Raw genomic sequence first — 24,021 nt, 5'->3', positions numbered from 1 at the left:
CCAGATTCATGTTGCTACCTGTAAAGACACCGCTCAAATAGTCCCCAGTGGGCCTCTATGAATCTTCTAGTTAGGGAGGCAGTGCAGGAAACAGGTCCCTACTATATTTTCTAGTTTGGGCCAAAGGTGGAGTGATGAGACTCACCAAATGATTGACCTCCAAAATTGTTCCTTCAAGGAGACTTACTCTTCGCTAAATGATGCCAGTGGGTCTGAGTTATGAAGGATACTTCTGGCCACTCAAGCAACATCCATGTGCTCTCCACCTTAGCCTGTATCCTTGGGGCTGGGCGACCCTCTCTGGCCCAGGGTGAGCAAATGGAACTGTGGGATTCCAGTTCTGGGTCATGCGGTTGAAAACAAGGTGCCTCCTTGATTTTTCTACCCTATGGCAGCCATTTGGGAAACACGGGTCCCAGGAAGAGAGGCTACAGTTAGAAGAGAGCTGCCCAGCTCCATGAGACTACACATAGGTGACAGGTAACCTTCGAGTGGTGAGACCACGAGGGTGTTAGAGTACATCTAAGGAGGCTCATGCAGCCAATCCCGAGTGAAGTAGGCTGACCACGGGGCTTCAGAGAGGGCTGGGTGGTGGGTCAGTCATGCCTCGAACCTAGTTACTTAGGGACGGGCTCCTCTGGAATGGCCTCTAGGCCCACTGGGAGAGTCAAAGGAACCTATCTCATTAACCTTTCCTTTTTTGGCCCAAAGTGGTTCTCCTCAGTTGGTTCACCTACATTTACACTATATTTAGCTCCAGACACATGACTTTCAGTTATTTCTAGGATAAACACTCGGCATTGCTGGTATTCAAAAGAATGAACTCTAGAAGGAACTTCCAAAAGCTATTTTCAAGCAATGCTTTGAGCAAGGACCCCCTATCAGAAAGTGTACAACTACACACGGTTACACTTAGGGGACAGCATTTGTTGAGGTCTGTCAATCCGAGGCTATTAAAGAACAACTTTTGAGGCACACCAGGACCCAGAACTACAATGTGATTTCTCCCTGAAGTCGGGGGTCACAAAGCCACTGTGGCTCACTTGTCATCTGCCAGGCGCTGGGGTCACCCTCTCCCACAGTGAGCCCAAGGGACACGTTTCTTAACTATTTTGCAGATGGAGAAGCTGAAGGTGGTAGAGTTTTGTCAAAGACCCAGCTCCTCTGTCCTCTGTCCCCCCTTGGTCCTTCTCCTAGGGGGCCCTTTCCAAAGCTCTTATTTTAATTCCAGTGAGTTAGCAGAATAGTGTTCTCTCCATTTCAGGTGGACTGCGCGGGGATTCAACCCCTCCACACACCAGCCCGCGCTCCTCCCGACAAGGGCACATCCGGAGGAGCCTTCACAGACCGCTTCCTCATACTGCCCCCCCACTGGAATGTTAACACCAGGAACCTGCTGTAAATCTGGACACCATATGCCTGAACTTATAAAAAATATATATATTTATATATATAAAAATTGTGGGGTTTTTTTGTTTGCTTTGTTTTGTTTTGAACTTCCTGAATACCCAATTTTACCCCTTTGGGAATAACTGCACCCCTGCTGGTGACACCAACTCGGAGGCCATGGGTAGTAAACGCCAGAGCCGGCTCCAAATCCAGGCTGGGTGCCTCCGGGCCTGTGCTGCCCCCTCAGCCCTACATAGCATGGCCGCTTTCTCCTGTTGCCTTCCTATCCTGCTTCAGGTAAGGTACATATCCCTTCAGGTGGCACCCAGAACCTTCAGGTTCTGGCTCTTGCCGTCCCCATACTCTGCTCCAGTGATGCTGGACACGGGGACGCGCTTACGACTGGCCAGCTTCTCTCCAGACCGTACACCCTCTTGCTAGCTTCCAGCTGCTTGCTCTCCAAGACCCAGGGTTGACATCAGACCTCCAGGGAGCTTTCCCTGACCCTGCCGCCCCCTCTCTAGGATGAAGTCCTACCTTTATGCCAGCACAGCACCCTGGATTCCAGCCTCCAAACATTCTCTATGCTCCATTTTATGGACTCGTCTGCTTCCCCCAACTCTTGGGAGAAAGCTCATCCCCCGATCTCCAGGCCCAGCATGCTGGGCAGCAGGCATGACAGAAACACGGCACGAACAGAGGAAGGTGCACGGGGGTCCCGTGCCCATGCAATTGAAGAAAGCACTTTCTCATTTCTTCGACAATGAGATACTTCTCAACTGCTGTCTGCCGGCTCTAGAAATTCTGCAGCTGAGATGGGACTGGAAGTGGCCCGTTTTTCCACTCCATGCCTATGCATTCATGGCACCGCATTCCTCACGGAGATTCTGAGGCTGAACAGGCTCAGCTCCCATGCCTACCTTATTCCTTTCCTCCTACTTGACTGCGTCATTCTCTGCCATCCAAGTCTGAATCCTTTCTTCTCAGAGGAAATCCCTCCCCTCCTCATTCCAATCTCCCAGTGTGGACATGGGCTGCTTCTGTCTGCCTGACACCTGCATCTGGTCCCCTTCTGGGCTTTGAGGTTCCTTGGGGGAAAACCCCCCATATGCACTCTCGGTGCATGTGGTTTATGATGGCAAAGACTGCATTTCTGGGTTCCAGAGCCAGACCTGACCAAAGTCTTTACTCCCTCTGCTCCAGAAGGTTCTAGGGGTGAACAAATGACCTGAGTCTGCTAAGAGACACCATCTGGGGATTTAAGCAGAATGGTTAGGGAAGAGAAATTCCCTTTCTACCAGGATGGGAGGATGTAGGTCTGACATGGGCCAGAGGCCACCATGTGGAAACAGAGGGCCACAGAGAAAAGCCAACACAGGGGGAGCAGACACTGGAGACAAGGGAGAGACAAAACAGGAATACAACCCAAGCCGAGCCCGGCTGTCCTCATTCCATCTCGTCTGTCTAGCTGGGCCTGATGCTGCAAACTTCCATTTCATGAATAAGTGGATTTTTCCCCCTTATGCTTAAAGCACGGTGAAATAGATTTTTATAAATCCCAACACAGTAGATAGGAATACTGCACACTGCTTAGCCCATAGTGGGCCTTCCACAAACCTTAGTTCCTTTACCTTCCTGGTCAAAGCTGGCAGGGGAGGCTCACAGGAAGGTGGTGGCACAACAGACCCACTAATCCCACCTCCAACTGACTTTGCTAAATGTCGGTCATGCTCAGCTTTCACAGTATTTAGGTGGGAGATGAGCACCTTGATGCTTCAATAAGGTTATGGATTCTAGAGTGAAGAGGACCCATGGTCAAAACCAGGGTCCACCACTTCCTACAGGACCTCCAGGAGCTTCCAGTTCCTCATTCTTAAATGAGGATTATAGTAGTCCCTGCCCTAAGGTTTCCTCGAAGAATCACAGGAGATGGTACCATCTGAGCACTGGGCATGGTGCCTGGCATGTAAAAAGGGACCTGGGAAACATTAGCAAGCAGGAACACCATAGTACAAGGGGACACTGGGAGAGAAAAAGAAATCAGAGCTCAGGTTCCATTTCTACTGTCTCATGAGCTCATTCGATTGCAGCATCAATGACTCCAACACAGTCAGGAACCAGCACAGTTGCAAAGGGTCGGCCCTTGGTTGTAGAAATGGCCACCACGGCGAGCTGGTTTGAATCCCCAGGTGCACACCTGCCACCGAGGACACAACCCAGAAGGCTTTCATCAGCCTCAGTGTCCTACTTAGGTCAACTCTGCCTGGCAATCATCCACTCTTGCTGTGCTTCAAAAGGCAGAGGAAGGGCACCAGGGTCTTAGCTTCACACCTGTGTTGCCAACGGGAAATGCAGTCTCTTCTGCACTTAACCAGTTTTCTGTGTGAGCTTCCCGATGCCTCCTGCTTGCACGTTAACGAGAAACAAAAAAGTCGGACAGAAAATAGGTCCTTGTCTCCTCTCGGCTGTTCTCATGCTTAGCCAACTCATCCATCCTAATACTAATTCAATTTCACTTCCAACCATAAGAATGTTCTCCTTCATATAACCCCTTTGTGGACTGGCAGGAAGAGTCTATGAACGCTCGTGTACAGAGCCCACTGACATTGAAACTTCTGGTTACTAAAAATCAAGCTTGGGATATATCCAAACTGGTAAAATGTAGGATAGAAATCACACATTTTATACATCCAGTATTATTTAAAACATTTTCTGTTCAAACTGAAGTTTTTGAAAGTATAGACAGTTGTCATTTTCTAATGGGAAAATGCCTCTTGAATGTAAGGGTCTCAGTTCTCGTTACTGTATTACACAGGCCCCTAGCGTAGCTTGTAGTGTCAGCGTGCATGTTTTGGCTGGCCTGGTCTCCATGGATGCTCGGCCACACAGCTGTTGTTCACAGGGATCTGTTCTCGGGTGGGCATAGGACTGAGGTGGGCCTGTCAGAAACAGTCCTGAGGTTTTTGCTACAACTGCTCACGGCAGGAACTTTTCACGCCAGGGCTGCTGAGCGATAGTGCCCAGCCTGGGGGCAGCTGTGCACGCTCTCTGCTCCTCTGTGAAGAGGGTCTACGACTAAAACTATGTAACAGTATGGAGCAGAGCCAAGAGAGAAGAATGCTGAACTTTTCTTACTTCCATGTGCTCAGTTAAATCCATGTCAGGCAGCTTCCCATTTACCAGTGGGCTCCAGACCAATGTCTGTTTGCAAACCACCTTGTTCTAGAGAAGGCACAATAGGGAGAGGAGTCTAGTGTTCCCAGGCTCACCCCCCAATACCAGGAAATTCATGATCTTTCTCGTCTGTTGTATTCATAGTGCTACAGCTGCCATCAGACACCTGGGGAAGCTGGGGATGAACCCTTTTTTATCTCCTGGTTCTACTGAAGGGAGAATGGGCCCAGGGACCCACAGCCCTTCTGCCAGCAGATTCTGTCGATCCCACCTTCAAATGAGGTCTAAATCCAACTGATTCCTACCACCTGCACTGCTACCCCCTCACCATCTCCTTCTGGACTTGTTTCATCTCCCAGCTGGTCACCCTGTGCTGCCCCTGATCCTCTTCAGGCTTTCTGCAACACAGCAGCTAGGTAATCCATAAGTCAGATCACAACACAGTTCTATTGCAAACCCTACTTATCTCAGGGTGAAAGGCAGTATATTTACAATGGTCCACAAGGCTGTACATGACATGACTCCCTTCTACCCCATCTCTTCCTGACCCTCTCTCCTACCAATCTCCCTCATGCTCACCTGCTCCAGCCACACTGATCTCTTTGCTCTTCCTGAAATGTGCCGGGTACACTCCTGCCTCAGGGCCCTTGCACATGCAGTTTCTTTTGCTTGTTACCTGCCCCTAGTGGAGCCCATCTGACTCCCTCTCACTTTAGGTCTTTGCTCAAATATCACTTGCTATTTAGGGCTTCCTTAACTACTTGGAATACTCAACCCAAGTCCCAGAAGGCCCCTCCCCTTTCCAGATTTAGTTTTCTCCATTACACACTTACTATCACTTTAAGTATCACATATCTTACATGCTTTTCTTATTGCCTATCTCCAGTAAGCTCCAGGAGGTAAGACTGTCTGGCACATAACAGGAGCTCAAAATTAACAGAGTGAATGGCAAGAGGGAAAGAAAGGTTGGAAACAGGACACCTGTTTGTCACAAAGGAAGCTCCTTCAAGGGCAGAAGCTTCCTATAGCAGTCAGAGAGGTGAGGCCCAACCAAGTGGGCCAGCTGCCTCACTCAGTTAAGCTGCCTCAGAGAATGTAGCTGGAAAACACGAACTTTCAAAGAGAAGCTGCAAGCAGCCTTCCCAGGGGAACAGTGAGAACCAGTTCAAGGACAATGATAACTCAGGGAGGACTTAAAAATCAGCTGTTTTTATACTGCGGGTAATAAATGCCACATAATGTGCTCAATGTTTCCCGATCACCTGATTTCCAGCAAACGGCTTTCACAAACATCTTAAAGTCAAGAAGGGTCATTATGCAGATACAACAAAGTGAAACATGGCCCCGGAAACCTGGAAATGCTAGGAAACTTACTCATTTTGCAGGTTTAGGAACTAAAGCTTAAGGTAGAAATGGGGTTTGGATCCACCAAGTATCAAGGCTGGGGTCTGAATGTGGAGGTCCCCGATTCCCAGGCAAAACCTTTGGCTTTCAGTCATAGCAGCTCCTCCTAAGGGCCTTGATCTCAGTCGTGGCTCTAGCCCACCAGCAGCTTCCAGATAAAGCAAACCCCCCAGGTGGTGACCCTAGACACACTCCAGCTGCCTTGCCTTACTGAATGAGAGGCCCTGGGCTTCCCCGCCCCACAGCCGGCCCCGCCCAGGGCAACGTGCTTATAGCAGAACCTAGCCCCTCCACATCCCCTCTGTAGCTACAGCCTGGCTTACTCACCTCCAGTAAACTAGCACAGCGATGAGAAGGATGAGGCACACGAAGGTCAAGGCTGATACCACAATCAGAGGGATGATCCACTCCATCCTCCCTGGAGAAGGACGGCTTATCATTCCAGAGGTGTTCTTTTCTGCTGCAAAGAGAAACCACGGCAGTCAGAGGACAGGGGAGAGGGGGAATGGGGAGCCAGAGCAAGACTCTCTGTTCCACTTTGGGGTGGCTTCCAGGGGACGGGGCTGCCTGCTCCGGCTGTCCTAGGACAAGAGGGGCAATTTGCAGCAGGCACCATTTCCTACCGAGTCCCAGACCAAGCCGGGCCTTTTCTCTAAAGGCCAGTGGGAAGGACTCGCAGACGGAGGCCAAGATGTTCTCGCAGAGAGTTGCATAGGAGAAAGACATCCAGCTCCACTCCAAGAACATTACGACCCAGAGCAGCTTCTGGATACACTGAAGAAATGTGCTCTGTCCTGAATGCAGCATCACACTTGCCTCAGGAAAGGGACAGGAGTGGTGGTGGGAGGTGGCTGGGAGCCTCTCAGGTTCCCCAACACCAAGGCCGGAGGAAAGGCAGGACGGGTTTTGCTAAGATAACTGGCTGTAACCACAATGGTTCTATTCTTTGCCTGCTTTGCACCCCTTGCCCCTTCCTCTAGTACCTGCCCTCACTTGTGTTTGGGGAAAGCAGCTCTCCCTAAAAGATAAAGTTGTAGTGGGACAATCCTCCAAGCATGGGGCTCCTAGTCTCCTGGGCAAGGGCAGGGGCGGGGGGCAGGCACGGGACTCCAGGTAGGGCTGCCGCTCTCCCCCTGGAGTCCCAGTCAGCCACTTAGACTCAATTACAGCACAGTCCACCGGGGCTCCCGAAGACGCTTCTGCCCAGCAGTCCCCACCCTCAGACCCCTGGAGAGCCTGGGTCTCCAGCTCTCCTTCCCCTCCCATTACTCCCCACCCCCACGTGTCTAAGAGTTCATAGACAACTGGAGACAGGAAGCCCCGCTCTGCTCCCGTCTAGAAGTCCACAGGCTGAAATGATCCGGGATTCTCTCTTTTCCGCCGATAACTCTTACCCAAGCAGCTCTTTCCTCTGGTTCTCACAGGCCCCAAGGATCTTCCCAAGTCCCCAGGAGCCTCCGGAAGGAACCTACTCTCCTTTATACTGCCGGGAAGCTGCCTGGAAAGCTCCAGGTGGCGCAAATGAGGCTCTGATGGCGGCCGTGCGGGGCTGGGAAGGGCAGGGAGGCTCACTGCTAATTATGGGAGGCAGGTGGTGAGAAAGCAAAGGTTCAGTGTGAGCACCGGGAGAAGCCCCGGGGAAAAAACCTACAGCTGGCTGCAGGCTAACTTGTGCTCGGCCAGGATCCTCCTGCTCTGCAAAAATGAGGCCAGCGTTCAGCCAGCCCAGAGTGTCCCTCTGCAGGGTGGCTGCGGTGCGGGGCTAATCAGTCTGGGTTTCCAAGTCAGAGAAGGTGGGTTGCCCAGGAAAGAAGTAATTGGCCCCGAAAGCAGATTTATAAAGAGGCAAGGCTCCTGAGTAATGAAGAAGCGTGTTACAGAGCTGTTCACCGGCTTCTAGCTTCCTTTGATCACCTCCTTTGTTTTACACACAGCCCTGTGCACCACACGGGGCCAGACGGAGGCCGGTTCACACGGAAGGAGACAGAGGCAGGCAGGCTCTGATGACACACCGTAACACGGCACTTCACAGTTTATAAAGTACCTTCCTAACTGTGCCAGCCCATCGCTCTTGACCCCCTGCTCCACGATTTCGCATTAGGTAACTATTTGCAGAGTCTTCAGTGTGTGCCCAACACCGTGCTAGGTAATGGGGTTGCTGCGGGAAGTCAGGCAGGAATCAGCCCTGTGCTACAGGGTGGGAGTCACCGAAAGGGGGAGAGGCAGACGCCAGAAGGAGGAATTAGGATAAGACGAATGGGACACGGGGGAGAGCCCAAGGGCTATGCACAGTGGAAGAGCTATCCTAGCCTAAGGGTCCTAAAGGCTCCGGAGGGGGCTTGTGACATGGATACCTGGAGGGTGAAGGGGAGTTCGCCAGGCTGAGTGCAGGGGAAGAAGTGTGTTCTGGACAGAGAGCATGAGAATGAAGGGGATCAAGATGGAGCAGTAGAGGCCACATCCACCAGGGCCCTATAAGCTGAATTCAGGAAACGTTCTAGTTCCATCCAAGAGTACTGGAAGCTACTGCAGGTTTGTAAGCTAAGGCTTACAAGATCAGGTGTGCAATCTCTCCCTTGGCCTAATGTTTGAATAGCAAAGCTCTGGTGATCGGCCAGAAGAACCAGTTAGGAACGAGAATAATTGTGCTGGGCTCCAGCAGGGGCAACCCAGCCAGGCAACTATCTGGCTGATAGAAGCATAGAGCATCTTAAAGACGGGAAGGTCCTGTTAAAGGAAACTACTTTCCTTTAGGAAATGTCAGGAGGATTGACATTACAGGTCACATGTCCAGTGAATTCAGTATCCACTCTGGGAGGCCTTGGCATACTGGGGGAATTCCCGATGTCTTTTTTCTCTCCCGGTCCCTTGACAGAAAAGGATTCTTGTCTGGGCTACCAACACATAGACAGGAAGGAAGGGAGGCCGCATGCAATCTCCAGGTCTTATTCCCCCTCAAGCACCCAAAAGGACCCTTGGCCGGAGGAGGCCCTCACACCCATCTCTCTAAACAGTCATTGGAAACACCGGGTCCAGGCTCTCTCTGCCATCCTTAACCCAGTCAACAGTGACCACTCCAGGATTTCTGGGCCTTATGAGTCATGCTCTAGCTGTGAGCATCAAGGGCATATTCCATGGTCCCAGAAATCCCATGTGCCAGCTGTTGCATCTGTCCCCCGCTCGTCCTCCACAAGCGAGGGTGCAGGTTCTCATCAGCTTCTCGGGGGAGCCTTAGGCCTCAGAAAAGACTTGCCAGAGGAGAGCACGGTCTGCAGAGCAGGGGGTCTGGAAAGCACAGCTAGCCTCCAGCTGCACGACTGAGTCGCTGCTCTAACATTTCAGAGCTTGTGTGCGAATTTTGTTTTGAAGGAGGTGGAGAAGTGACCCTCAATCAGCGGCACTTGGCAGCCTGCCAGACCTAAGAAAATTCTGTTCTGCCAGCAGCTCCATGTGGCCAGGGCTTTGCCCTACTGGATGTCCACGTGGGGCCTGCCAAAGGTGATTTCATCGTCATATTCACTGTCCTGCTTTGCCTTCATGGTACCAGGATCTGAGATTTTCATCACACCTGTACACAACCACGTGAACTCTGCTCCTGTCCCTCCGCTGAGGAATTCCTCGCTGCCCTCAGGGACAGCAAGGCCTGCCTCCAATCCCCCACCCCCTGCCTCTCATTATCTCCTGCTGCTCCTCGCCCATCCCCTATTGTGTTCCAAGAACACCCATGCAACCAGTGACCTTGCTGGGCCACGGGGGGGTGGAGGGGTCCCCCCTCTCTGCCTTCGTCCCTGTCATCCCACTTCCAGGAATGCCTTTTCCACCTTGCCCCCAGAAGGCCCCATCGATCCCCCAATCCTGGTTCAGGTGCTACTTCCTCCGTGAAGCCTCCCCAAGCCTTCAGGCTGTGTTATCTCTGGAGGGCCGAGTAGAGTTCAGATCACAGGTTCAAATCCAGGCTCTGCCATTCTATGTGACTTTCAACTAATAACTTGTATCAGTTTGGGCCTGGAGTTCTTCCTCTATAAAAAACCTGCTCCACAGGAGGGGTGGCAAAATTCAAGGGCAAGATGTGCCTGGCGTGGGGCAGTGCTGTGCACCTACTCTCGTCCTTGTCAATACCCTCGCCACGCACTTCCCTTACCGTACACGTCATACGCAATTATAACTGCTCTCCTATTCGTTACCAAGGTCCCCCCAAGGGAGGGCTGACTCCCAACTCTACATGGAAGAACAGTAGTGAAGCCCTGTCTCCTATGAGCTCTGCAGCTCTGGGCAGGTTCCTTAACCTCTCTGTGCCTTCGTTTCCTCCTCTGTAAATGAAGACGATTGTATTGCCCACCACCCTGTGGGGTGTGCGGCATCAATGAACAAGTACATAGAAACCACGTAGAATGCTGCTTGGTAGCCGTTCGGCAGCTGGTTCAAGTTCTCAAAGGGGATGATCACCATCACCAGCCCCACATTCTTCCTCCTCATCACCCCAGCAGCACAAGGCACAGGCTGAGGGTGATTGCCCTGTGGTATCTCAGAGCGTAAGTGGCGATCACACAGGCGCTCCAATGAGCTGGGCATTAGCATTCTGCAGGTGGAGGCCGAACCTCCCAGTTGGCCCTAAGACCAGCCCGCACCACTCGTCTTGCTGTCCTTCAGCAGGAACACCTGTTTCCACTGTGGCCCGACAGGCCCTCAGAGGAGCAGGTGTAATAAAACGGTGAACCGCCAGAAACTACTAGGCACACGTGACATGCTGCCTGGGCTGGGTATGTACTCTCCTGCTTCTGGACTTGTCCTCCTACGGTCCTCCCCATGCTAAGGCCCCCAGACACTGGAACAAACTATACACTATTCCGTACAACCAACATCGTGCACTTCAAAGTCAGGCAGACCCGATGACAAATTCTGGCTCAGGCCCTTCTAGCTGTGTGACTTTGGGTAATGACTGACCATCTCTGAGCCCCTGGTCCCTCCTCTTTCAAAGGGAGACATGACGCTCACCTCTCAGAAGACTTATAAGAAGTAAACAAGATCATCCAATGTGAAGAAGATTGTACAAATGATGGCCATGTAATTTACAGAGCCAGGTGCAAAATGAAATCAGGGGGCCTGTTCGTAAGTTATTAAAGAGTTTCAAGATGGGGACAGCTGAGCATGGAGGCCAGCACAGGGCCTTCTGAGCACAGAGCCCATGCTCCTGAAGCTGGCTTGACCAGGCAGGCATGGAGCACAGGGCCTGATATGGAGGAGGCACCCAGAGAGTTCATTCTTCTCTTCTTTCCCATGGAAGCAGGCAACAGGGCCACCAATGGGATAAAATGAGACACTCCCAATTGTTGGGAGCAGCTCACTTTCATTCAGAGCCTCATTTGTAACCCAGCTGTCTCCTGAAAGAACTTGGCTGCCCAGTTCCTGGAGGGTGTGCTCCCTCCCCAATGCCCAAATCCTGACACCAGGATAAGTGTAGGACCTTTGAGTTAACAGAGGTTTTCCTGCCCTCATCTCCATTTCTGATTCATCCAGATGGTCTGGTTTTCCCAGCAGAACTAGCCTTCGATTCCTGCCCACCGTGGGTTGTGTGAACTGGCAGCCCACACGTGCGCCTGGCTTGGCACCCCTCCCCCACTAATTATTATTAGATTGTGAGGTAGCTGCCAACATTAACAGGCAATAGAGTTCACATAAACCAACAATGGAATCGCCTGTCAGCAGTGTTTGAGGTTGGCAACACGGGCCTGAATTCCATCAGGAATGGCAAACATCAGCTAGAACCTGGCAGCACACTCTCTTCAGACAGGGCATGTCTCCCTAGTTTGCCACAGTCCTCGCTGCTCCCTAATGTCACACATTGGACCTGCGTCCTCACCCCTGGCCCTGACAGCAGCTCACTCTAGGCCCTCTAATTCCAGTCTGCTGGGGGCCGTCTGACCCAAGTGATTCTGAAATCACTAACCTGGCTCAAGAGAAGACACTGCTTCTGGACAAGGCCCCTTTCCTAATTGAATAATGAACTTCACCAAAGAGTTTTTATTTTTCAATCAATTAGAAATTAACCAGGCTCTTGCTCCAGCCATACGATGGGGACCATTCCCCTCAGTGAACTTGGTGGACCTTTCTCATACTCTTTCCAGAGCTGCACCTTGCTGGTCTGCGTGCACCAGGATGAAATGGGATGGGGGTAACAACTTCCACCCACCTCTCCCTCCACCCCTGTGGCTGCAATAAAGGGATGCGGGGAAGGTAAGAAGAGGGAGGCCAGCCGGAGCTGGGACTCAGAAAATGAGTCTCCTTCTGAAATGTCTTCCAGATAAAACTCGGAGCAAGATGCTACCTAACCTGCTCTGAGCATTCGCAGGAGGGAGGCAAGGATGAATGACCTTACCCACATCCCCCTCCACCTCCCAGCTTTTATTTCAACATCCAACAGAATCTGAGTAAAGTGCCTCCATTCTGCTTTAAAAAAAAAATTAAAAAAAAAAAAAAAAGAAAAGAAAAACAGTTTTCAGTGGCATATGTCATCACTGAATTAATGCTGTTTGCCTTTTACTGGCTTGGCTCTCATCCCAGTAGAAGCAAATAAAAACGGAGTACATTGTACTATAAATGCTACAGGCAGTGATGCATCAGATGGACGCATGTGGAACGCGCCTACCCCACGGTCAGGGCTCAGCTTCGGCGGCGGGACAACCACCCCTACGCCGTCAAGGCTAAAATGAGCTTGGATCCAAGAGACCACTCTCAGGAGTAGGCGAAAGCGGGATTCTTTCCCTTTTCAGCAAAGAGCAAGAGAAGGACACACTCCACACTCATAATACAGCCTGGTTTAATGGTGGGCAACTTGACTGCATTTGTTCTGAGTAACACCGCTCATTAAAAACCACCCACATCCGCGAATTAAGACGGCTGCTTTAAAATACACACACACACACACACACACACACACACACACACACCAAGAAACTGTGGTTAAAAAAACACACAAAACTTACCATCTTAACCATTTCTAAGAGTGCGTTTCAGCCGTGTCCAGTGTATTCACACTGTCGGGCAACCCATCTCCAGAATCTGTCTTTCCCCAGCAGAACGGAAACCCTGTACCCATTAAACCCTAGCCCCACCCCCCAGCCTTTGCCAGTACCTTCTCTCTCTGCCCCTATGACTCTGACGACCCTAGGCACCTCATGCTCGTGGAGTCACAGATTCGTCTTTGTGCAATGGGCTTATTTCGCCTGGCATCGTGTCCTCAAGGTTCACCCATGCTGCAGCGCATACCAGAACATTCTTCCTTTCTGAGGCTGAATACCATTCCATTGTATGTGGAGACCACATTTAATTCATCCACGCATCTGTTTGAGTAACAACCCAAATGTGCCTCCCTCGGCGACTGTAAACAATACCACTGTGAACATGGATACACAGGGATCTCGTCAAGACCCTGCTTTCAGTTCCTTTGGGGAGCTACCCAGCAGTGGGATGGCTGGTTCATATGGCAGTTCTATTTTTAATTTTTTAAGGAACCACCATATTGTTCTCTACAGCGGCTGGACCGTTTTACATTCCCACCAACAGCGCACCGAGTGTTCCAAATTCCCTCCATGTTCGCCAACGTTTGTTATTTTCTGTTTGGTTTTGTTGTTTGCATGGTAGCCCCCCAAGCAGGTGTGAAGTGAGAAGGTGGCTGGTTTTTTCCAGGGCCACAAAATGTGTCTTTATTTTTCTGGAGCCCTGGCATCGTCTAAACCACGGCAGCAGAGACACGGCTGTCAGTTACAAACACACATATCCACCTGCAAGGGGCCAGGGCTCTGGACTCCCATTACTGTGCTAGACCTGGATTAGAGCGTCGTGTGTTTCCATCTGTATTACCACCCGAGGGGCACCTGTGGGGCTCAGTGGTTTAAGCCTTTGCTTTCGGCTCAGGTCATGATCTCAGGGTCCTGGGATTGAGCCCTCACATCGGGCTCTCTGCTCAGCAGGGAGCCTGCTTCCTCCTCTCTGCCTGCTTCTCTGCCTACTTGTGATCTCTCTCTCTCCATCAAATAAATAAATATTTAATAAATATATATATGTGGTTATATAACCAAACACACACACACACACACACACACACACACACATTACCACCCAGAGTCCCTGTGAATAAGCAATCCTTGCCCCTTCACAGAGAGTTCCCTTCATCACACACAATCAAACAACAGTCTGTTATGTCTCCTTCAGTCAGGCATTGGAAAACTAAAGGTGTTTGATAATCCCAATTTCACTCTAAGTCCTATAAGTACTCTGTTCCTGACCTACCAAACTGCCACCACAGACCTTGGTGGCAACATCACGTGGCCCGGACATCAGTTGGGAAAGAGCTCATCCATGATCTTGTATCAAATACATACGACAACCTGGATTCCTGACCCCAGCCTTCATGGAATGTCCTGCTTGTTCTCAGTGGGGCCTGGTTCCCCACCACCGAGATACAGACTCTTCCTAGTTCAAAGGTAAGTTCGTGTAGGATAGAAACTTCCAAGGGGCCAGACGCCTTCTGGGAGGACACTAAACCATGACAGCACTGAGCAACTCCTTCAGGTTGCTCCCAGTCGCTGCCTTCTGGCCCTCCCAGGAAGATGACAGCCGAGAACAGGGACAGGCAGGATAATCTAAAAAACATCTCCAAAGAGAGGACCTGACCCATAAAACTAGCCCTGGCTGCCAAGTGCTTTGGAGAGTCCCTACAACAGGCTGCCATAACTTATTTTAGATAAAGTCTCCTACAGTTCCCTCCACGTCCACACAGTTGGGCTGAGCACTACACCCATGATTCCTGCCCTGTCTCCACGAACCTGTCCTAGCCCTTACTTCTGTCCTTAACTATTTCTTTCCTCAAGTGAACTTTGAAAAGGACACTGCATATTAACATGAAAAATCAGTTTCTCGAGCACAGCAGTGTTGGCACTGGGGACCAAGGAGGTCTTCGTTGTGGGGGGCTGGTCTGTGCAGGGTTAGGGTTCTCAAGAGCATCCCTGGTTTCTCCCCAACTAGACACCAGGGGCAGCCCCCTCCCCAGGCATGACAACCAGACATATTTCCAGATGTTGCCAAATGCCTTTGGGGAGTATGGGGACAGAATCCTCTCTGGATGAGAACCTCTGCCATAAATGGAAAACTGCTATTTTTTCCTAAAGCACACATTCAAATAGTCACTTAATAATTAACATGCCATCTGAAATCATCTCGTGTTGCCCACTCAGGGAAGGAGCCCAAAGCCAGAGGGAAAGCAGCGCTGTGTGAGGGGGACTTCCCTGGCCCGTGCTGGAGCTCTGTGTTGCCTGGACATGTTCCTTAGCCTTCTGTGCCTTAGTTCCCTCACTGGCCAAAGGCAAGAAGGACAGCACAGCCCCACAGGGGTGCCATAGGACCACAGACACAGTTGGGCTTTTCGCACAGGCAACAGCAGCAAAGAACAAATATCACCCAGTACTGTTACTATTTCTAGAATCAAAGATTTTCAAGGTGGGTTCCTCAGAGCTCGAGGGTTCCAAAGGGGCACCTCAGGGTTTGCCCAAAGGAGGGGGGTGGCTGGAGCTTGGCGCCCTCCCCTGTGGTTCAAGGCAGAACCGCAGGGGGTCTTGAGTGGCTCGGTCGGTCAGTTAAACAACCAACTCCTGGTATCAGCTCGGGTCATGGGATCAAGCCCTGCGTCTGGCTCTGTGCTGAGCTCAGAGTCTGCTTGTGACTCCCTCTCTCTCTCCTCCTGTCCCTACCCCTTGCTCTCTCCCTCTAAAATAAATAACTATTAAAAAAAAAAAAAAGAAAAGAAAAAAAGAAGCAGGAAGCCCAACGAACTGACTCTGATCATTCTCAGCTCATGGTTCAGACAAAAGGAGGCCGGGAGACTGGTAGGCTGACCCCGGAACCGTACCGTCCTTTAAGTACCTGGCTCAGGACTGACCCAGAGAGGGGCGGCTGCAAGCTTTCAGGGAATGAGCATTTCTCTACTGGGGTCCTGAGCAGGATTCAGTCTGAGAAAGGACTTTCCCTGATTAGAAGAAACGAAGATGGAAAGCCCTAGCACTAAATGATTGTTTTATAGACCACGCCCACTCTGAAATGCTTCTGCCAGGGCCTGCTGTCCTGCACATCACCCCAAGAACATCTTATAGTATCATTTGGCTACTGGGGGTGCCTGCACCACATTCTGCCTGTGGCTCCGAAGAGAGTGGCTACGGCGGATTTCCACACGGCACACGGCCCATTGAGGGCTTCCTGCTAGCAGAGGCCAGCACACAGACACAGCAGCTGCGCGGAAGCCTCTAATCCTTCCCATCGGTCTGCAGGGCAACTGGAACTAGAGCTATCAGCTCTACAGCCGAGGCCAATGACCAGCGGTTCCCACCTCCCTAGTCCAGGGATGTGTTTAGTTGGCGTATGTGAAAACGAAAAACGAAAGGGAGGAAAAAGGGAAAATGTCTTAAAAATTGGAACTCATTTAAAAATTGAGAGATGCTGCACAAAGATTTGGATCTCTGGCTTGTGAGGGATCTTCAGGGGCTGTAATCAGGGGAACTGAATGAGGCTGTCCTCTTTAGAAAACACACGTGCACTCTGGTTTGCTGTGGTCCTCACCCCTCCCTAATGTCTGCTTCTCTCACTGACCACCCCATCTGCCTTCTGTCATTGTCTGAGTTTGCTGCTCCTCCCACAGAAGGACTCCTCTTCCCCTTCCTTGTGAATTAATACCAAAGCCACTACTCACAGGACTTACAAATATGTTATCAGACATCATGGGAGTTTAAAACAAGGCTTCTGGAGATGCTGGTCAAAACAGAACACAGTTCGTAACTTTAGACATTAATGCTTGTTTCAAAGAGGCTAAATGTAGGGGCACATGGGTGGCTCCGTCAGTTAAGCATCCAATGCTTGATTTTGGCTCAGGTCATGGTCTTGAGAGTCTTGGGATCGAGTCCTGTGTTGGGCTCTGTGCTCAGCAGGGAGTTTGTCTGAGATTCTCTCTCTCTCTCTCCCCTCCACACCCTCCATCGTGCTCTCTCTCTCTCTCAAAAAAAAGGGGGGGGGCTAAATAAATAATTGTGTTTACTTACCGTGAAGAAAAACTAAATGAGATTTAAAGAAATGTACATACAAAGTCTTTAAGTCACCACTGACAAGCAGGTGAGTGGCTTTATTTAACAAGTAAATGCCAAGCGGGAGGAGGCAGACGAGGAAAGACTAAGAGGGCTGGAAGGGAAGCGAGGCGGCAGGATCATGGACTGATGTGGGGTTGTGGGTTTTACCATTGAGTCACTCATACCCTTCGTCAACCAACAAGCACGCACATATTTTTGCTTAAACCAGGGGTCAGCAAGTGCCGCTGTGCGGGTCTAACCAGGCTCACTGTCTGGTTCTGTACACGGCGTTTTGTTGGAACTCAAGCCCATCTGCTCACTTACATATGATTCTGGCTGCTTTTGTGCCACCTGGAGGGGCTGACAAGTTTCGACAGAGACCTACGGCCCACAAGGCTTTGAGATGTGAACCTTCCCACTAGATGTACGTGGTGAGGGAGTGGCTCTAGTTTACCAGCCTGTGGAAAGAGCACAGTTCCTGGAGGTCATTCCAAATGCCAGCTAACTGGGGACCAGAGTCTTGGCATGCTCCTTACTGTCCAAGGAGGATGACAAAAGAAAGACCCACGTGGAGCCTCCTTATGGTTGCCATCATGATTTCGTGGCCTTTGGGCTGCGACAGCGCCTCCTTCCTTGTGATGGACCGCAAGGGTGACTCCATTTATCTGTACTGAGAGCTCGTTATCCCCATTTTACAGACGAGAACACCAAGCACAGAGACTGCCCGAGGAGTCAGCATGAGTCCGGGGCAGAGGCTACTGGGGTGACCTGACTCCAGGAGGTACTCTGCCAAGATGGCACATGGTGATGCTTCATGGTGGAAGCTGGAGACCCACACGCCCCAGCCCCAGGGCTGCAAATCCCCAGGGATCACTGAGTCTTTCCCTTTCCCTGGAATCAGACACCAACCCCAATGACTCACTGCCTCCCCCCGAAAAAGACACAGGTCCCCCACTGCTCTCTAGTCTCACGAAGTATGAACACTCTAGTCTCACGAAGCTCTCAATAGCCATCTTTGTCAGAAGTACGGGCAAAGCAGTGTTTAAGAAAACAGGTGGAGAAGACGACCTTGCCAGAGCCCTGAGCCCACAGGCACAGCCACTCAGGATTGAAAATCTGCTGTCGACAAGGTCTACCACTAGTCTTCGGAGAAACCCCACTGGTCCAAGCCGCCACAGCCCTCACTGCCTAACTGGGCTTCTTGCGTCTCTTCCTGCCTCCCCTATATAACCTCCACAGAGAGAGGCCACAGGGGTCTTTCAAAACGTTAATCAGACGAGCCCCTCTCCCGCTGAAATCCACCAATGGTTTTCCATTTCAATCAGAATCAAGTCCTCAGCATGGACCATGAGGCCCCTCCTGGTCTGAGCTCCACCAATCTGTGAACTCATCCCTTCTCCCGACTCTCCAGGGTCCACACACACTGGCCCTGGGATCGCGCCTCCACCACTCCAAATTCATCCCGACTCTGGGTCTCTGGACGTGTATTCCTCCGGCTCTCCGCATGGCTACCTCGTCAAAATTGGGTCTCTGCTCAAATGTCATTCCTCGACCTCTCGATGCCCCCCTGCCCCCACCCCGACCCTAGCACTCGCCACTATCTGATGTTACACACTCATTTTTTGAAATATCCTCAAGCTTCCCCACTAGAACAGAAACCCCCGGAGAACAGAGGCCTGCCTTGATCTGGGTCCCTTTCCCAGTGCTTCGTGTGGTGCCCGGTACATGGAGAGTACTCCATAAATATTTCTTTAATATCTTCAAACGCAAGAAATTCTACTGTCTCACAGTAATTCCTAGAGGAAATGTCACTGTTCGTGTCGGAATGGCTTCAAACGGATTTGTGAGTGGCCCGCTATTTCCTTCCCTCAACTCCACAGAAGGCTACTCTACACCTTTCCTGAAAACCGGGACAAACTGAGCAACACCCACAGGAAACCCAAACTTTAAAAAAATGAGTCCATACCAGCTTTAAGGAGGAACGTAATTCAAAACATGAAAATTTATTCTAAGTTGTATCTTAACATACGAGATCTCAGCTTTAGATGAATTTTAATGTTTACAAGTGCAAAAGCAAATAAATATTTACCAGTTGCTTTTTTTTTTTTTTGCACTCTTATAACTCCACAACAGCTTAGATGCAAAAAAAATTGTTGCTAAACATCTTGTAGTCTGGCAAAAAGAAGAATTTCTTATTAAGAAAACCCCTCACAACAATCACAACCCCTCATGCTCACGGCTGCCTCGCAGACTATCAGGATGGTTTGTTAGGATCTGAGCGCAGGATAGAGCAAAGAAGCACTACGGGTCGGGGTGACCGGGGATCGCCGGCTCAGAGCGGGGGCCAGAGCAGCCACACCCAGGTCTTACCATCAGCTGGGTACTGCATACGGCAAATGGGGCTCTGGCAGAGAGAGCCCCATTGCTTGGGCAAGGACTGTGGGCTCCCCACTGAGCAGGGAGCCTGACATGGGCTCGATCTCAGGACCCTGGAATCATGACCTGAGCCGAAGGCAGACGCTTAACCGACTGAGCCCCTCAGGAGCCCCTCATTGTGTAGTTTAAATCCTCAGAGTTATTCTGCGCTAAGTAGATTTGTTAAGGAAACAAATATCACAACGGGGCTTATTCCAGCCACAATGAGAGAGGAAGTTATTCTTATGAGAATAAAAAATACAGACAGACAGATAGATATACACACACAAACATCTCTTATGCCAGTGACATATACGATCTCAGGAACACTAAGCACTTTCTGGAGCTTTGTCTCCCATCCCATCCTCAGATGAGGACCGGGCCACTTACCTGGATTAACAGTGATAAATTTGCTATCCTCGGAAAATCGGTCCCCTCGGGACATGGGCTTTTTCGATGGCATCTGGGGCCTCCTGGAATCGCTCCCTTGGAAACGCTCCTCTGTGACTGTGGGGGGCACTTGGGTGGAGGTGACCGAGACAGAGTCCAGGCCGGGGCGGGCATCCCTCACATCATTGGGCTGGTCTGTGGGGACGGCAGTGCGGTCCTGCCTGGGTCCGGGCAGAGTCTGATGCGCCCCCTTCTTGGCAGTCCTGTTGGAGGATGAGGGGGTGGGGGTGGGCTGGTCCTGCCTTGGCTCCTGGGCGGTGTGGGTCACCCCGCTCTTCTTCTTCTCGGGGTCCTTCTCCCCCTCGTCCTCGTGCTCCCGCTCCCCGTCCTCACTCTCACTTTTCTCATCCTTCTCCCCTTCCTCTGTGCCCTCGCTGTCCTTGCTCGGTGCCGAGTCGCCGTCAGGGCTTGGGGAAGCCAAGGCCTCCGTGGTGGCCAGGACGGGCCTGACGGCCTGCTTGCTGGCCGAGGCGGCCGTGGGCAGGCGTGTGGGCCACACCGTGCTGGGGAAGGAGGGGATGCCACCGCCGCTGAAGCCCAGGCCGGCCAGGAGCGTACTGGTGACCACCGAGGCCACGGTCGCCTGGCTGCCGCTAGAGGACGGGCCCATCCCAGTCGCCATGGAGACAAATGAGAAGGGGATGCCGGAGGATGTCCAGGTGGAAGAGCCCGAGCTGATGGGGGCCATGTCGGCCGACGAGGCAGGAGATGCCGTGGGCTTCAAGGGGTTACACGGGGAGGGCAGGAGAGGGGAGAGAAGAGAGAGCAGAGCAGCATCAGTCATCAGGATAGGGAAAGAGGCCCTGGTTATGGCCCTTAATGAGTTTTACTCATCTTTGATTCTGCTCACAGGGTTTCTCAAAGAGCAGTGCCAAAGGTGACACGAGGCAATCCGTGAACGACCATCTCTGGTCTTCATGGTTTCACAATCACTTGCAGTGCATTAAAAAACTTAACTAGCCTATCAAACCCAACTTTTCACTAAGCTATGGCTTAGGATGAAGCCAGGTGTCAAAAGAAAAGTAAGTACTAGTAAAGTTGGTGGAAAAACAAATAACAACTAAGTAATAAACTGGCCACGTCAGATGTTCGAGTGATCCCGGGGTGACCCTGGAAGACACAGGCGCCCTTGCCTTTCCATACACCAGAGGCCCTCGTGGAGAGGACACAGCAATTAGGTCCAGAAAAGCCCTCCGGAGTGGCCACCTGAGTCAGCAGCAGCAGGGTTGGAAGCAGGAGCCACACTCCACACTGCCCGCTTTGGGAACTGGCTGACAGCCATGTGCCTTCGGGGTGGGCCCTGCACCACCACCGGAACTTCCAGCATCTCTGGGTCTACATGGTCTATCTATGTCCACATATATGGCAACAGGAGGAATTCCATTTAACAAGAACCCACTGTGTGCCAGGCCTTCACACCCTACCCTGGAGGCACGCAGGTTCATCACCCCATTTTATAGGTCAGGAAACCGAGGCACAGAGATGTTAAGGGCTGGAGGGAGGGCTGCCTGTGTGTGAGCCTCAGCTCATTCTTCCCACCACACCAAACTGGGGCTTACGTGTGGGAGCCACATATGGTACCTCAGGGAAAACAAGAAATGTTGCTCTAAGTTATCCATTTAATTTTAGTTTTTATAACCTGGTGTACAGAACCCAGATTTTCACCCCATCACTTCTATACTTGAAAACAACACAGCCAGAACAACTTGGATTTCATACCATTATCATCATATTGTAGCTGGGAAACTTTGTAGTTTAAGGATGGCCGAGTTAGCAAATGTTAGGTTCTAAAGTTGGTTAATGAAATTCCAAATGCCAAGTAAGATAAGGTGCCTAAGACAGAGAAGTCAGATGGTCTGGGCTTGAGTTGACAAACCCCTGTATGGGGGATGCTGAGTACATTACTTTTAACTCATTGAGCTTCAGTTTCCTCATCTGTAAAATGGGAACAATAGTAATACAAATCTCATGGGATGCAGCCAGGAGTAAATAAAATAATAAAATAATCTGGGTCTAAAACCTAGGAAATGCCAGCAAATTTTAGACTACGACTGTTATCACCAACACTGTCATTAATATTATGATTGTTAGTCACACTAGAAATGGCAAAGCTTAGATATTAACTGAAGCTCCAGAACTTTGCAAATCCACGTAACACTGGGAAATGAGAGCCTCTGAACTTTACCATATGTCAGTGAAGGGCTTGGAAGAGACCTTTTTCACTCCATTTTGAGTACTCCTACATGGTATGATCCCACAGATGACACATAATTTAAAATCGAGACAGTTTTTATCTTGGTAAGAATTATACAGTATAACACAACTGCTTTAACTCTGTCACACAGCTTCTCTTCATAACACACTGAATTATGAACAGTGAGAAATGGAAGGGTTTCTGTATTTTCACCTCTTTGTGAGCAGTTTAGCAACGTCATACTGCCACCTCGTGGTGAAAGTTTTTACTGCACGTGAATGAACAACGAGCCGGACAAAGCAATTACCATCTGCTACTTACCACTCCTGTTTTAACAATTCTGGTCCCTTGGAATATTCGAGTAGTATTAGCTGAAACAAAGAAATTACATTGTGAATAATACACCTTTTCTGTTGTTCCAACAAAACTTTACTTAAGCTTTACATACAATTGTCACATGTCACGAGACACAATTTCTGCAGACTTTCTCCCAACTGTTTAAAAATGTAAAACCCTTCTTAGCTTATGAATCATTTAAAAACTTTCAGAATGCTATACAGTTTGCTGGCGCTTAAGCTATTAGTTTCAGGTTTTTGAGTTTTTAAATTGTTTTCTGTTTTGAAGTATAGCTTACATAAGTAAACATATAAATCTTAAGTGTATAGTCTAATTTTCTTTTCTTTTTTTTAAAGATTTTATTTATTTATTTGACAGAGAGAGACCACAGGTAGGCAGAGAGACAGGCAGAGAGAATGGGAGAAGCAGGCTCCCTGCTGAGCAGAGAGCCCGATGTGGGGCTCGATCCCAGGACCCTGAGATCACCACCCAAACCGAAGGCAGAAGCTTAACCCACTGAGCCACCCAGGTGCCCCTATAGTCTAATTTTCTTTGTAAACACCTGTGTGACTACCACCTGTACTGAGACAAAGATGTTCTCCAGGACCCAGCAGGTGTGTGTACGTCCCCACCTTTCCAAAAGGTAACCACAATTCTGACTTCTGTCAGAGTTTGGTCTATTTTAGAACTTCATAGAAGTGGAATCATATTATTACTATTCCTTCCTCTTATCTTTCTTTAAAATTTATTATTATTTTTTCTTTAGTAATCTCTACACCCAACATGGGGCTTGAACTCACCACCCTGAGAATGAGAGTCCCATGCTCTTCTGACTGAGCCACCCCCCAATTATTTTTTGTTTATAATGTCTTTTACTATCCATTCAGTCATTATAATATGAATCCTGAATTTACTGTAGTGTATCTTAAATCAGTATTTTACCACTTGCTAAAAACATAAGAACTGTACAATAACTTAACTCTATTTGCCTGCCTCACCTTTTGTGTAGAGTCAAGTATTTTTTTCTACTTGTTTTGAAACCCAGTAAGATATTGCCATTACTACTTTAAGTGGTCAAATTCTTATATGATCCACACAATACTCATGCTGGTGTTCACTCCTTGTAGTTTTCTTTGACCATGTTAGTATTATAAACAGGAAACTGAAAAAAAAAGTTTAATTGTATAAAACGCACATAACATAAAGCTTACCATCTTAACTACTTTTAAGTTGTAGTTCAGTAGTGTTAAGTATATTTTAATTGTTGTGCAATTAATCTCCAGAATTTGTTCATCTTTCGAAACGGAAACTCTGTATCCATTAAACAATACCCATTTTTCCCTTTCCCCCGACCCTTTCTATGTGTTTGACTAGCTACTTCATGTGAGTGGAATCATATATTTATCTTTCTGTGACTGGCTTATTTCATTTTGCATAATGTCTTTAAGGTTCATTCAGTGCTGGACTGTGTGTCAATTTGCTCCCTTTTCAAGGCTGAATAATATTCCACTGTATGCATATACCACATTTTATTTATCTATTCATTGTTGG

General features: G+C 49.8%; 1 protein-coding gene across 4 annotated transcripts in view; it reads right to left on the bottom strand.

Moving 5' to 3' along the window:
• PTPRG (protein tyrosine phosphatase receptor type G) overlaps positions 1-24,021 on the bottom strand; it is a 696,945-nt gene that overhangs the window by 72,103 nt on the left and 600,821 nt on the right. For 3 of the 4 annotated variants that reach the window (XM_045990633.1, XM_045990636.1, XM_045990635.1), the window contains exons 11-13: positions 22,456-22,505; positions 19,881-20,658; positions 6,295-6,427 (exon numbers count right to left, since the gene is read on the bottom strand). In XM_045990633.1, the coding sequence (XP_045846589.1) occupies positions 6,295-6,427; positions 19,881-20,658; positions 22,456-22,505 (961 nt within the window). The remainder of the gene's footprint in view (positions 1-6,294; positions 6,428-19,880; positions 20,659-22,455; positions 22,506-24,021) is intronic. The other variant, XM_045990634.1, reaches the window with a different exon arrangement.

This window comes from Meles meles, chromosome 20 (assembly GCF_922984935.1).
Source record: "Meles meles chromosome 20, mMelMel3.1 paternal haplotype, whole genome shotgun sequence".
NCBI lineage: Eukaryota > Metazoa > Chordata > Mammalia > Carnivora > Mustelidae > Meles > Meles meles.
Note: the sequence above shows the minus strand (reverse complement) of the source record. Positions and strands in the feature narration are given on the sequence as shown.